Source organism: Lagenorhynchus albirostris, chromosome 11 (genome assembly GCF_949774975.1).
Source record: "Lagenorhynchus albirostris chromosome 11, mLagAlb1.1, whole genome shotgun sequence".
NCBI classification, from domain to species: Eukaryota; Metazoa; Chordata; class Mammalia; order Artiodactyla; family Delphinidae; genus Lagenorhynchus; species Lagenorhynchus albirostris.
Window position 1 is genome coordinate 96,262,918 of NC_083105.1, and position 15,936 is coordinate 96,278,853.

Below are 15,936 nucleotides of genomic sequence, written 5' to 3' on the forward strand. Positions count from 1 at the left end.
ACTCAAGGGACCAAAATTGTTTTAAGTTTACATAGGCCAAGTCAATTAACGATGTCCAGTTCGGTTGTGAGAATAATGAAAGCGGCATAAGACATTAATGGTTTCATTTTTCTTATGTTTGATCTGAAACAAAGATCTATCTATTGTGCTACCTTATAATTTTCTTAAGATTCATCAGTCTCAGAAACAGGATCTAAAGGTACCAATGGGAAATTACCACTGCACATATTTCATTTCCTGCTTTTGGGTATCTGGTTGGACTGCTTAAGCTCAACTTGTTAAAGCCTAGTAAATGCCTCCCCCACTTGACTTGACTCATAGGTCCTCTTTTGCCCACAGGCAGTTGTCTTCGGAGAAGAGAAGAAAGAGCTCTCGTATGCTGAGGCAACTCAGGAACTCAATAGAACAATGGAACACCATTCCATAGAAAATTTGGATGAAGACGGATATACTCAATTAGACTTCAGCTCTTGCAATATCATCAGGAAACCTGTGGTCTCAGAGAAAGGTATATATTTTTCTTTCTGACTTCAACATTTACATTCTCATCAACTAAAACTGGAAGTGGAAAAAATTGGAGAGACTTGCGATTTGTCGGGCTTTTATTAATATATTGTAAAAGGTTTTCAGAAGTCACTGAAGATAATTTGAACGGGCACTAAGACTTTTGGTAACCATTCAGGGACTAATCATCAGTACAGCTGACCCTTGAACAACACGGGTTTGAACGGCACAGGTCCACTTATACATGGTTGTTTTTCAAAAGTAAACACTACAGTACTACACGATCTGCTGTTGGTTGAATCCATGGATTCCAAACTGTGGATATGGAAGAACTGAGATACAGAGGGCCAACTCTAAGTTATATGGAGATTTTTGACTTTGGGGAGGGGCGGTGCCCCTAATCCCTGTGTCGTTCAAGGGTCAACTATGTTTAAGTTAATTATTATGATGATAGAAAATACTCACAATTTCTCTGTTCTATAGGGACAGACACTTCAAAAATAAGAAGTTGGTAATAAGTGTGATGAAATGCAAAGCTGAAAGAATTTCAATAGGAGTGACTTGTTTATTTGACAGAAAAGAGTAAATTGCAGAATGGAGGTCAAAGAAACACAGAAGTGTAAATGAACAACATCAGGATATTGGAGATAAGAATGAAAAGATGGAAAAAACAACTTGTGATTTTATGGAAAAGGCCAAAGGGAAGTCAGAAGTCATAGGGTTTAGAATCCTGAGCCTGTTTGTGTGTGTGTGTGTGTGTGTGTGTGTGTGTGTGTGTGGTAATGAGATTGATTTGGAATTTTTTTTTTAAATAAAAGGGAGTTCTTTTTATGCCCGTGAAGAAATATATATGTATTAGCCAAAAAGATCCCATTATCAGGACATGAGTCTTAGACATAACGTAAAAGAGGTGAAATCTGGGGAAGGGCATTAAAAGATTTCTCTCTTCACTGAATGAGCAATTTAATCTCCTCTATGGTTCCCCTATCTGACAATTCTCTGAAATGCTTTTATTGCTTATTCTCAGTTTTTAAGTGGTGATATTAATATAAAGCGAGTTTCCTGTTATCAAGAGATTATTCACAGGTTTTGACGGCAGAATTTACTCTCTTCTGCTTTCTGTTCATTCCCATTGCACAATCATTTTCCTCTTGTCACTTATGCAATTCTTTTCTTGGGCAACCTGATGGGGAAGAGTGGAAAAACTAGATGATGCAAGAGGTAGGGAGACATGTGTGTGTTTATAGATGTGCGTGGACAAATTGTGTTACCTATAATGTGTTAGTAGTCCCTAAACTAGGTACTTTTACATATGTTAACTTAATGCCCACAATAATCCTTTGAGGTATTATTAACCTAATTTTTCACAAAGAGAAATGGAAAAACAGAGGAAGTAATTTGCCCAAGGACGTGCAAGAAGTAAGTGAAAGGGGAAGATTACCCTTAGTAACCAGCATTATTTCTGCTACATTAAGCTATCTCTTCTAAGAATAGGTAGGATTTCTTGAATCCTGGTAGTGTCAAGAACTATAGACATCAAAAAAAAAAAAAAAAAAAGAACTATAGACATCAATGTGGAGCTGAAATTAGGAGTGCATAGATATCAAGTTTCAGAACCTGAAGAGGTATGCTAAAGGTGGAGAAAAATTCAGACTAATCCTAGATGACTAGCTTATCTGGATATCAGATTTTGATGAACTGTAGAAATAAAGTGCTCTGCGATCCATCATCCAATTTCTTTATTCAATTTCTTCTCCCTATGACGCCTCAGGATTTTGTGCTGCATCCCCTCGTTGGCGTCCCATTGCTGTGACTTTGGGAATTTTATGCTTGGTAATGCTGGTGATAACTGTGGTCCTGTGTACCATGGGTGAGTATTGGTGGGAGAGATTAACAACAGACATTTAATAAGCATTTATACTGTTCCAGGCACTCTTTTAAGAGCGTAACATAATCTAATTGAATCTGTATATTGACCCTATTGAATTGGCGCTATTAGTTCTCATTTTATTTCTAGGGTCATAAACTAGTTATTGGTAGGATCATGATTAGAAATTTGGGTGATCTGTCCTAAAAACTCATACTCTTAACTGCATGCTCTCCTTGAATAGCTGGTTTCAAAGCTATGGAATTCCTAGGATAAATTAATGAAAGCAAACCAGAGGAGGTAAAAAGGAAGTACAATTGGTGTTTATCTTCCTAACGAAATAAATCCTCTAAAGAGACTATAAGCTAATTTTTATGTCTCATGATTTAAGGAAATTATTTTATACCTGATCTTTACTCTAAACTCCTTTGGATAATATCAGGAAATACCTGAGGCACTTATCAAATACTAACTAGTTATTTTGTGACAGATGAATAAATTTCCATAGATTTTATTGCTCATGCATTCAAAATTGAATAAAGTATTATTGTACCTTCAAAGAGGCTATATGAAAGATTTCTTAAATAGACAAGTGTTTATTGAGTACATTCTATGTTATAGGCACCAGGCAGGTTCTCAAGGAACTCTCATTTTTAAATAATAGAAGAAAGATAGAAGATTTATTACTTTTTCAAATCATTCATGGTACCAATTGACTGTATTCCATTTGCTTCATTTTTCTCTTTTGTATTAAACCCTCTTCATGGAAGTTATTTCTTTTTTCTGTATATTTCATCTATCATCTATTCTATCTATCTATCTATCTATCTATCATCTAACTTTACCTCTCCATCAGCAATGTATTATCTATCACTAATCAAGTATGTATCCCTTTACATTTCAACAAAAATATGGTTTTGGGGATTTTAATTCCCAAACATAGCAAAATGACTTTTTCTTCTGTAATTACTATTGTTGTTGGTATATGAAGCTATCTGGAGACCCAGTTCAGGGAACAACCTGTTGAAGGATAACAGCTTTCAATCAAGAAATAAAGAGAACCACAGTCAACCATCTTTAGAAGACAATGTGGCTCCTACCAAGGCTCTCACGACCACAGGCAAGGCAGAATTAAAAGATTAATAAAGTCCTTAATTCAGAAGGGTTAATTATTGGTGCTAAGGTTTGGAGCAACGGATGAAGAAAGTACTTTTATGTGTGGTGATTGTGCATCCAAGGAAAGCCCACAGCAGTATTGTCTCAGTAAAATACGTCCCCTGTCATATATAAAGTGATATCATAAATACCTTATGAACTTAGCTGAATCTCCAACTTAGTTGGATTTTTTTTAAATCAGTAACTAATTTATCACAGGATATGTATTTAGGCTTATAGGAGATTGTATAATTTGATGTGAAGGAACAAAAAGTGTTCTCATCCCTTAGGGAATTGACATTTTAAAATGATATAGTTAAAATAGGAAATAGGACATCAGAAAAGAAAAACGGACAGAAAAAGGAAAGAAGGGAAAGTGTTGCTAAGAATTAAACGTTTACAAAAGAAATAAACCTAATAGATATGTTTCTGAAAACTCTGGTTAAATTTGTTTTTCTTTAATCCTGCAAGTTCATTTATTTAATTACAATTTTATATACACAAAACTTCAATTTCTAATTGCATAATTATTGACTATGACAACATTTTGTCTTCAATTTTCCATCTCTGGACACATACCTCCTCACTATTTGTATCACATTACTCTATAATGTGAACGATTGCTCTTATACTTTTCTTATTTGGAAAATTGCATTCTGAAATGGATCTCACACTTGTAAAATAAGTTAACATGAAATTACTGTATATCTCAGTGATTGATTTTGAATTCATTTATTAGTTATCATGGAGAAAAGGAGTTCTGGTCTGACTTTGAAGGAATAGAAGACAAGTCAAGAAGGAAAGGAGGGTTCACTGTCTAAAACACTGTTTATAGCCACTCAACTCATTTTTTAATTGTAAATGAATAAGGGGTTTTAATGTAGCCTCTTCTGTAAGGTTGTATCCATATAGTTTGAATTGAAAATGAAATCTATTAATGGTAATTCATTGATTATTTATCAAGTGTCCTTAGGATGAATGGTACTTGCACTGAAAGAGGGAATTGGTATAGTATGAATCTCATTGTATTTATCTTTTATTTCCAGGAGTTCTTTCTAGCTCTTGTCCCCCTAACTGGATCACACATCAGAATAGCTGTTATCTATTTAGCACATCATTAGATTCCTGGGATACAAGTAAAAGACGGTGCTTGCAACTGGGCTCTAATCTCCTGAAGATAGACAGCTTAAACGAGTTGGTAAGTGTAGATTTCAGTTATAATTATCTGTGGTCTATATTGAACAGAAAAATAGAGGTAGGTTCCAGGTAATGATGATTTTTCCCTAAAAGAAAGTCATTTTATATATCCTCCATGATTATAATAATAGCATATATTAAGTGAGTAAAGTGCATAATATATGCTTCTCTCTGTAATTAATTAATTAAAATATGAACACAGTTTACTTTGAAATAAACCCTTTAAGCACAACTGCACGTTGACTATAATAGTCAGGCCACTACTCATTTCTGTGGGCTTGGATTTCAGGTTGTAAGTGTGGTGGAGTGAAATAGAAAAATCTTCCCCTTGTTATCATAATTATCAAGAGAAACAGCAGCTATGATAATATATATTTATAAATCATTTACTCCTTGCAATATACTAGGAAAGGCAAAGAGGTTTAAAAAGTAGGCTTGTTTTAGCAGTGCTCAAATAATTTGTAAGAAAATAGAAACAACTCAGGTATTTAAAGTAAAATATCTCGTACCGGCCACAAGTGCCATAGAAATTCAGGGAGATCCCCACTGACGTAAACACTTTACAGAAACTGTGCAACTTACGATGCATCTTGAATGAAGGATAGAACTCAGATGAGCCATGAGAAGGGGTTAATAGTCAGGAAACATTCTATACTACAAATCTAAACAATCTATAACTTCTATACTTACTTTCACTACTCTCAATTTTTTTTCTATTCTGTCTTACCCAACAGTTATAGTTCACATAAAAATGAATGGAAGTAGATGTATGATTAAAAAAAGAGCATAGGACTGGAAGTCTGTCTGACTTTTAGACCTTCCCATAATTGCCGCTATGTTGTGCTATATTTGTCAACGATTCACATATGATCTTTAACCCCCAGATTACTTATGCATAACTCATGCAGTGGGACTAAACGACTTTAAAATTGTCATCTCACTCTGAGAAGCATTTCTTGACAAAGGTCATGTAAATTTATATTTTCTGTTAAAATTGTGGAGAAGATAGTGGCCTGTCATCCATGGACATTGCCTAGGATATTCTGTCGCCCTTGGATTTTGTCAGGTAGGTTGAATGCAAGCAGTGCAATGTTGACATTAAGGATGCATTCTTTATTGGAAAATTAAACAATACGACTCTGAAGAAATGAGATACGACTTTTGAGACACTCAATGGCATTCAAGAATTGGCACTTCTGTCTGAGTTGACGCCAGTATATGTGTACATCCTCCACCAAGGTGACTCAATCTCTGTTTCTCAAAATCTCCAAGAGTCTGTTTCTGTATCTTCTTTTTATCTCTATCATCTGTCTATCACACTCTCTCTCTCCTTGACTTATATTTGTATTTATGTTTCCTTACAGGAATTTATATCTAGGCAAGTGTCTTCCCAACTTGACCATTCATTTTGGATAGGGCTTTCTCGCCGTCAGACTGAAGAACCATGGCTCTGGGACGATGGTTCAATGTTGTTGTCTAACTTGTAAGTATCTGGAGAGACAAAGCTTCATACTCTTCCTCAGAGAGGTGAGAGCATGTCAGGCAGTTAAGAATCTGATCTGTTGGCCATAATAAGAAAGAGAGAGAAAAAGATACATAGTGATGGGGAGAGAGAAAGAGTGAGCCAGGAGGAAAAAAGAAAACAAGAGGGTAGAGGAAGACTGAAGAGTCGCAAAGAGCTGAATGGCCATCTCGAGCTGTCAACACAAGTGCTCCCTCAGCTTTCTTACTAGGAGGGCATGTGAGGCTGCCCAGGAAGGTGCAATCACTGTGACTCAGTGTAAAACTGTGCTTAAGAGCAATGCTTTGAAGTCAGTTCTCAGCTTGAGTCAATGATTGGCCCACTCGTTGTGTGAAACTGGATGAGTTCCTTAATCTAACAGCACCCCTCTTTCTGCACCTGTAAATGAGAATAAAATAGTACGTACCTCTTAGGATTTTGAGATAAAAGTAAAATCACTTAGCACAGCATCTTGCACATAGTAAATGTGTGATACATGCTATTATTATTAATTTTAAAAGCAACCACATTTCACTTTTTTTTTTTTTTTTTGCGGTACGCGGGCCTCTCCCTGTTGTGGCCTCTCCCGTTGCGGAGCACAGGCTCCGGACGCGCAGGCTCAGCGGCCACGCCTCACGGGCCCAGCCGCTCCGTGGCATGTGGGATCTTCCCGGACCGGGGCACGAACCCGTGTCCCCTGCATCGGCAGGCGGACTCTCCACCACTGCACCACCAGGGAAGCCCACATTTCACATTTTATAAAGCTCTTTTAGACATATGAACATTTGCACGATTATAAATTTTTCCTCATTGTATGTGTACGCACTAAGATACACACAATGAAGAAGAATTTACATACGGAGACTTATTATGAGGAATAAGCTCACACATGATTATAAAGACTGAGAAATCCGACAATCTGCCGTCTGCAAGTTGGATACCCAGGAAATCATGTAGTGTATGAGCTTCAGTCCAAGTATGAAGGGCTTAAAACCAGGGGAGCCAATGGTGTCAAACCCAATGCCAGAGCAGGAGAGGGTGAGATGAGATGAGATGTCGCCACTCACACAGTCAGGCAGGAAGGAAGGAACAAATTTCTGCTTCTGCCTTTTTGTTCTATTTAGGCCTTCAATGGATTGGGTGATGCCCGCCCACGTTGGGGAGTGAAGTCTAGTTTGCTGAGTCTAGTTCACTGATTCAAATGACACACTTGAAAGTAATGTTTGATCTGGCTGTGGCTAGTAAAGTTGACACATGAAATTAACTCTCACAAAGTGTTGAAGTCTTCCTCACTGCAGTTGTCGTTCATTTTCTCTTTAATATCTGCAGAATATGAAATTATCTTCCCCTTTTCCATTTCTATTATTGGTGTGTGTGTGTGCTTTCTTCTTTCTTTTCTTTTTTAGTTTTTTAATCAGTCTCATTGGGTGTAGTTTTCAAAGAAAGAACTTGTGGCTGTGTTGATTCTTTCTCCCTCTGTGTCTTTTTCTCTCTCTTTTTTTCCCATTAATTTTGGTTTTCACCTTTATCATTTCCTTCCATTCAATTTCTTTGTGTTGAATTTGCTACATTTTTTTTTTTTTTTTTTTTTTTGCGGTACGCAGGCCTCCCACCCCTGCGGCCTCTCCCGTTGCGGAGCACAGGCTCCGGAAGCGCAGGCTCAGCAGCCATGGCCCACAGGCCCAGCAGCTCCACAGCATATGGGATCCTCCCGGACCGGGGCACGAACCCGTGTCCCCCGCATCAGCAGGCGGACTCCCAACCACTGCGCCACCAGGGAAGCCCCAAATTTGCTACTTTTTCTCTAACTTCTTGTGTGGACTCATGAAGTTCATCCTTTTTTTTCCTCAAGTATGTACATTTAAGGCTATAATTTTAGTGTATTTTCATTTTCATTCAGTTCAAAATACTTTCTGATTTTCATTGTGAGTTGTTCTTTGGCCAATGAGTTACTTCGAAATGTATTTCTTAATTTAGAACTATCTGTGTGTTTACAGTTATCCTTCTGTTTTAGGTTTTAGTTTAGTTCCATTGTGGTCAGAGAACATACTCAGTGTGATGGCAGTTCTCTGGTTTTTGGTTTTGTTTGTTTGTTTCTTTGGCCACACCATGCAGCACAGCTTGCAGGATCTTAGCTCCCTGACCAGGGATTGAACCCAGGCCCTCAGCAGTGGAAATCCTGAGTCCTAACCACTGGACCGCCAGGGATTTCTCAGTTCTCTGGTTTTTATTTGCTTCGTCTTCCCATACTGAGAGAATTATAATAAAATCTTCCACTGTAATTCTACTCACAACTCTGTAAACATTTTTGTTGATGTGTTGAAGCCAAATTATTAGGCACATATAGTTTAGAATGGTTATATCTTGCAGGCTCAGGCTCCTTCAATGTACTTTTTCTTTTCTTTCTTTCCTCTTTTTTGAACTTATTTTTTTATTGTTCCACCTTTTCTTATGTTAATTTAGAATTTACTTTTTAACTAATTTTAGCAGTTACGCTAGAGATTTCAACATACAGTCTTCACTCATCAAAGTCTAATATTAATTGGCCTTTTCATGCTTTTCCTGGGCAATATAAAATATTAGAGTATTTCTTTACTCTGTATACTCCCTCCCCAATTCACATGCTATTATTTTTGTGTATTTTAACTCTGGCCCATATTTTCCCACATTTTAGTATCTCTAAAATTGGCATATGTCTTACCACTGCTGGTCTTTTATAATCATTGTCATCCTGCACTAAAATTGAGCTCTGTCAAAGCATAGCATTTGTTTCTGCCAGTCAAAGAGGAACACCACAGACCTGAGGCTACTTAAATTAAACACTCCACTAGGGGTTTTGTGTGTGTGTGTGTGTGTGTGTGTGTGTGTGTGTGTGTACTGTTATAGGTTCAGACAGAAAAATTGTATGAGTAGCAGCTTGTGGGGGTATAATTTTTTCCTCCCGCCTTCCCCCTGGTGGCAAGATTGAGAAATGCACTTTTCATTGTTACTCTTTTTTGTTTGGCAGTTTTATTTTTCATTTACTCCTGCACCGAAATAGTCCTTTGTTTTCCAGCTTCTGCAGGGTTTTCTGTTAAATGCCCATCTTGAATGCATTTATTTCACAGAATTAAATAAATGGTACATCAATGGTTGGTGGCATCTTGGATTCAATAAAAGTATAGCCCTAGAAAACAATATAGATTTATGCAGTCAGTTTATTAGATTTTCCCACATATTTATGGGTTTCATTGCTTCTTAATCCTCTCTGCCTCTCCTACCTTCCATTTTGAATCATTTTCTTAAATATGAAGAATACTCTTTAATATTTCCTTTAGAGTTGAAATTTTAAGGTCAGATTTTCTGTGCTTGTCTAAAACTGTCTTTATTTCAACTTTTCTAAAAAATATTGAGTATAAAATTAGAAATTTATAGTCTTTTTTCTTTCAGGCATTCAGAGATATTACTATAATGTATTCTATTTTTATTGTTGTTTTTGAAAAGTCAGCTATTTGAAGGTAATATATGTTTTAAATCTGATGTCTTTTTTCAGCTTTGAAAAGTTTTCAGCCACATGCTTCAGATGTTGCTTCCTTCCTGACTTTATTGCCTTCTTCTGGAATTCCAGTTAAATGTATTACAGACCCATTCACAATATCCTATATGTCTCATTTGCTTTTTCCTATATTTTTATCCTTTTTTTTCCTGTAACCTATGTATTTATTTCTCACCTATCTTGCAGCACTTATTTTTCCTCATCTGTAGCTAAATTGCCATTGAAACCCTCAGTTAAGCTTTTAATTTTGTTTGATGAATTTTTCAGTTTTACAAGTTCTCAAATCTACCCAGTTGCTATTTATAATTCCTAGCTTTCTTCTAACATTCTCAGTATTGTGTTTTAACTCCTAGAATACACTGTATAGTTGTTTTAACATTTGTGCTTGATAATACCAGTGTCATATACTCATTTGTATCTGTTTCTATTATCTTTTTCTTCTAATTTTTATTCATATCAATATATCTGATTTTTTTTGATAATGCACTTAACATTATCTCTTAAATGTTTGTAGAATTAATTTGAAGTTTACAGAGAAGCTTTTCATTTGCTTCTGACAAGCACCATCGGGTATGAATAGTACAAACTGAGTATTATCACATTTTGATTTTAATACCACTTAACTATTTCACTTCCACTAGCCAAAGCACAGTGAATTTATTAACAAAGAATCTTGACAAAATATATCTCCTACTTTTCTATAGCCCTTTGTCTTGTGTTTTCTTTTCTGTTTTAAAAAATGAATAGTGGACTCTCTAAAGTCATAAGAGTAGGTCCAAATTAACATTTTGATATGTAATTACTCATTGGTGACAGTAATTTAATCTGGCTCTGTACATACTCCAAAATCTCTTAGAGGTCAAGAAAATTTTTTGGAGAAGATCACTGGTCAGAATTCTCCCTGAGGCTGGATCAAAGTTGTTTCATGTCCTTAGTCTAGTTATTTCAATAGAAGAATTCTCTCAATCCTCCAACTCCAGGGCAAAGAAGAGATAGATGTACAGGATGAAAAGTACCAGACCATAGCTTTTATACTGAGGCTCAGTGATGCCCTTTGAGCTTGACTGAATAATTAACACTGCTCTTTTAGGAGACTAAAGAGCAAACAGAACAGAGCGTGCTTCTATTAACCCATGGTAATTCTCATAATCATCTCTCATTATATTGCAATACAAAGCAAACTTCAGGATGCATTAAAAATATAGGGTTGTTTGAACTGCCTTTAAATGGCTTTGATATCAATGATTCTTCACTTAGTTCTAAATAACTTTTAGCAAGAACGCTTCAACTTGGTCTACTCACTAAACATACCCAATAATATTTTCGCTAAACTGTTGCTTCATTTGATAAATATACTTCTAGGTAAAAGGTTAAAAGAGAAGTAAAGAACTGTCTATAGAATGTTAAATAGTTTTTCTTTTTCGTCAGTTTTATTTAATTTTATGCAACTAGTAGTATTTCTTAAAATTTTTTGAGTCATTTTTATGCCTTAGTAATGAAGGTTATTTTGTTACCACTGGAAACAAATAGAATCTAAATTCAAGTTTCCTTTTTCAATGATACGTACACTTCAGAAACTCTTTTCACCAGTATCCTTACCAATTTATTTCAGCATTGTGGAGACAGTGGACAACATTCCTTATGTTTGTTCTATACAATTACCTTACTGTATTTTATTTTAACAGGTTTCAAATCAGAAGAACAGTTACCAAACAAGACTCATCTCACAGTTGTGTATGGATTCATGTGTCAGTCATTTACGACCAACTTTGTAGTGTGCCTTCATACAGTATTTGTGAGAAGAAGCTGTCAACGTAACGGTGGGGGTGTCGCTGTGGAGGAGCAGTGAGAAATATGTAAGATAGTAAGGAAGGTAGAAAACAACATGTTTATGACCAAAAGCATCATAAAAAAATCATCCAGTTCCGTCTCTTTTTTTCTCAAATAGCCGAGAGAATATGTCTGCCATATCTCTGACTAAGAGAATCTTGTAAAATGTGAAATTGTAGGGAATCTGCTGTTATAAGAAAGCTTTCTCCTTTTTAAATACTATCAATCAAAAAAAGATCTGACAATGAATATAAAAAAGTAACCTGTCCTATTGACAGAGGTATTAACATGTTGTAATGCAAAATATGTTTTATTACTTTTTATGATTACTGTTTTGCAGTTTTCAGCAATTCCTCAGGAATTAATTACTGTTAAAAGGTATTATTGGAACATAACTAAGTTCCCTCCTATGAGGATTTGTCTCTTTCTTATTTTCTTTTAAATTTTCCCATTGGTGCTGTTTATATTTCCAATGGGGATTTCCATATTACTGGAGAGGTATTTACAGCCTTCTTGTATTCATTAATATGTGAACAGAAATTGCATCACGTTCACTGCATTTTTCACTTTAAAATGGTTAATGTTATGCAAATTTCATTTTAATAAAAAATGCTAATTAAAGAAGCTTTGGCCTTTAAATTATGTGCCATGTGTAATTAACACTATCTCTATTTGCCCTCTCTCCAGAAATGATGATGAATCTGGCCCTGGGGAGGAGGTAGTATAATAGGTAGTTTTGTATTGAAGAATAAATGTTGGATCTTAAAAATCTAAAAAAAGAAGATAGAAATGTTTGGTGAGGTTGACTATTGTCTTTTAAGACACTAACTTGTGTTGTCACTATCTGAAAAGAAATGTGGAAGGGCAAAGATAATTCAGGTTGAGAGTTAAATTAAGGTATAAAGCAGGATTTTGAAGCGATGCCATGCATTTTAATTTTGTTTTTGGTTTAATTGGGTCTCCTGTATCCTCCGAATGGAGTGGATGATTTGAAGAAATCTTGATAATCAAGGAAATAATTCTGTATGCTGAATGTCCAGCTGCACTTATCTAGACCAGACAGGTGAGGCAACAATAACCTATAACGTAAAGATAAAAGCACGACTTTAACAAAAGTGGTGGTGTAAAGTCAGAATGCTCTAGGCTGTCCAAGGCATACCATACCTCACTTGTCAATACATGTGTATACCGCAGCCAAAGTGGGAACGTGCATGGGAATGAAGAGAAAACATCCACACTTTTCCAAGAGACAGAAAAGGGAAAATAGCTACTAGCTGACATTTTGTCTAAAGGGCAAATTCAAGATGAGTAATGATCATGCCAGAGGAAACACCTATTCAAGGGCCACCATCTCCTCTTGCCTGAGTTATTGCAATACTTTTCAAAGAAGTCTCCCAGCATCTACACTTGTCTTTCTATAGTCCATTTTCAAACGTAGCAGACTGATTGCATTAAATTGAAAACAAACCATGCCAGCTCTCTACTAAAACTCTCCTTGACTTCCCACATATCTGAGTAAAAAAAAATAAATAAATCAAAACAAAAACCAAAAGACCTTTACAACGGTCTACTCACCAGGACAATTAATTGCTGGTCATTTACTCCTTCGAGCTGAGCTGCTCTTCTCCTCATGACTCATTCCATTCAGGATGATGGTTTCTGTGTTGTTTCTCAGCCACAGCTGGCATGCTTGCATCTCAGGGCCTTTGAGCTTCCCCGTCCCTTTACCTGAACTATTCTTACCCTAGATACCTGCAGGACCTACTCTTTTACCTTTCAAATCTTTGCCCAAGTATCACGTGTTAATGAGGCTGACTCTGACTACCTTATTTAAAATTACCGGCCCACCTTCCTGTACATTCTTAACCTCCCTCACCCTCTGTATATGTCCATAACTCTTATCACAGTATCATCTATTCTACTATTTACTTACTTATTATCTTTCTTGTATATCATCTGCCTTCTTCCATACAATGTAGGCACTAAAAGTACAGAGAGTTTTGTTTTCCACTGATGGATCTCAGAATCTGAGAATAGTACCTGCAATACAGTAGGTATCCAAAAAATATTTTTGTCATGGTTGAAAAAAATATTTAAGGACAAGTATTAAAAATGTTAATGTGGGTTGGTAAAAATTATCAAGAATCTACTTGAATAAAGTTTGAGAAATGATTCTAAGAGCTATTTCATTAGAATCATAATATCAGCACCTCCTAAATTATAACACCTCAGCTGTGACAATTTCTAATATCCTATTTCCTTACTTCATGTTCATATGTGCTTCACTTACTTCTCTCCCTTGCAATTTTTTTTTTTTTTTTTTTTTTTTTTGCAGTATATGGGCCTCTCACTGCTGTGGCCTCTCCCGTTGCGGAGCACAGGCTCCGGACGCGCAGGCTCAGCGGCCATGGCTCATGGGCCCAGCCGCTCCGCAGCATGTGGGATCTTCCCGGACCGGGGCACGAACCCGTGTCCCCTGCATCGGCAGGCGGACTCTCAACCACTGCGCCACCAGGGAAGCCCCATCCCTTGCAATTTTTTACTGCCTTCTCTCCTGTAACATTTTCTAATACATCAATCCAATGCAAATAACCAAATAACTTTTGATATCCTACTTTTTATAGGGCATTATGCAGGAGGAAGGTCTCTTTAGATTTGTTTAATTTAAAATGATCTGATGAACAATGCACAGGTTGAGACACATAGTGAATTCACAATATATGCTTCCTGAGCCATCCCTCCTAGGGCCTGGTTGCTCCAGCCCAAGCATCTTCCACATTCGTTTGTGTTTAGTATGTTTGATTTAACCAAGCTATCTCCCCAAATACAGAAAAGCATTGGTAGAATAATGTAATTCTACTGTATTTATTTGGGAAAAATTTTTGGATATTATCTAAAGCAATCTTCTGATTTCCCTCTCTGCTTAGGAAATTTAGGCAAAAAATTGTTACCTGGTTTTCCAGTCATAGGTAGTAAAAATCCTAAAAGTCCTACTTCCAGTAATATATGTGATTGTTCATGATCATTGTGTACCAGATGTGTTGTATACAAAATGTTAAATTGAGTCCACATGCTGTACGAAGAAAGATCATTGAATTGACTACAAGAGAGCATTTTTAAAGCGAATTCTGTCCCTCACCAGCTATGTGCCTTCAGAGCAGTCACTTCATCTAGCTGGACTTCAATCTCCCTTTTTGTAAAATGAAAGAGTAGTATCAATTAGATATACCCCAAAGGACTCTCTTAGGCTGCCATTCCGTGTATATGATGCTTTACACTATGCCCTTGGGGAAAGGAAAAGGCTTGTCCTATAGCCGTTTCTCTTTTCACAAACGCACAGAGAGGTTAAACTTACTCTGAGTGACACAGTGAGTGTGTGATGGGTGAGAACCGGGTGAGGTCCCTCTGACTGGGATTATTGCTCTGCAGAGTCTGAAGGAATCTTCGGCAATTGTAAACTCTTGCCATCTTTTACACTGCAGTTACACAGGAAGTACTAACAAGTAAGCAAAAGAGAGCTGACAAGGGCAACCCCTTCCGTAATTGTTCAGAGACCGCCCAAATAGAAAACACATGCTACTTCCCCTCCCCCTGACCAATTTGGCAATCAGAGTCCAAGTTCACAGGAGAGGGGCCGGGCCTCTCCAGACAGGAACTGGGGTTGGAGGCTTCCTCTGCTACTTGCTCAGACAGAAGAACCTTAGGAATGCCATTCAGTGCCTCGGTTTCTGAGCTGTCTCACTTGGGGAAATCCAACCATCACAGCTCACGGTCACCGCTGCAGAAATCCGGATGCAGGCCAAGTACAGCAGCACGAGGGACATGCTGGACGCTGATGGGGACACCACGATGAGCCTGCACTCTCGAGCCTCTACTGCAACCCAGCGGCCAGAGCCTGGCCACACAGGTACCCTGTCTCCCGTAGTCCAAATTGGCCAGACCCTTGAGAAATGCACAAGATGAGCCACCTCTCCTAGGAATGCACACAGTGGAGGAAAGAGAGAAAATGTTTTCATGATTTACAATAACGTGTAAACTTTCTACAACTTGCCTGCCACATATATGAACGTGTGAAAAATGAAACGTATATGCGTAGATGTTTTTCTAAGATTCTGTCTCTGGCAGAGTGGTTTGCAGTTGAGGGTGTGTTGCTTTCACCAAGCAGTTTCAGCACAGAGACGTGAGACTGTATCTACAATGAGAGCAGTGTCCCTTCCCCTTCCTGCGTTCCCATGAAGGCCAGATCCAATGCTGTTTTATTTACCAGCTGTGATCTGATCCGGAAATTTAGATTTGTAAAGGCTACCTTTTTGCAAGTTTTGAACTCATGGCTTTAGAGGGGGTTTT

At 37.1% G+C, this 15,936-nt stretch overlaps 2 protein-coding genes across 5 annotated transcripts in view; both read left to right on the top strand.

The window, feature by feature from the left end:
* Positions 1–404: 404 nt before the first annotated feature.
* On the top strand, positions 405–11,790 carry CLEC7A (C-type lectin domain containing 7A). Of its 4 annotated transcripts, XM_060165475.1 has the most exons (6): positions 405–508; positions 2,276–2,374; positions 3,363–3,491; positions 4,573–4,724; positions 6,088–6,206; positions 11,445–11,790. In XM_060165475.1, exons 1-6 carry the CDS (start codon positions 409–411, stop codon positions 11,575–11,577), a joined length of 732 nt encoding a protein of 243 aa, XP_060021458.1. In that variant the 5' UTR covers positions 405–408; the 3' UTR covers positions 11,578–11,790. The 4 variants fall into 4 exon arrangements, with proteins under 4 accessions (XP_060021458.1, XP_060021460.1, XP_060021459.1 ...); XM_060165477.1 differs by lacking the exon at positions 6,088–6,206; XM_060165476.1 differs by lacking the exon at positions 3,363–3,491.
* Positions 11,791–15,219: 3,429 nt separating this feature from the next.
* Positions 15,220–15,936, top strand: part of CLEC1A (C-type lectin domain family 1 member A) — a 21,198-nt gene continuing 20,481 nt past the window's right edge. Inside the window, exon 1 of the mRNA XM_060166924.1 lies at positions 15,220–15,496. Coding sequence (XP_060022907.1) covers positions 15,382–15,496 — 115 coding nt within the window. The 5' untranslated portion in view covers positions 15,220–15,381. The remainder of the gene's footprint in view (positions 15,497–15,936) is intronic.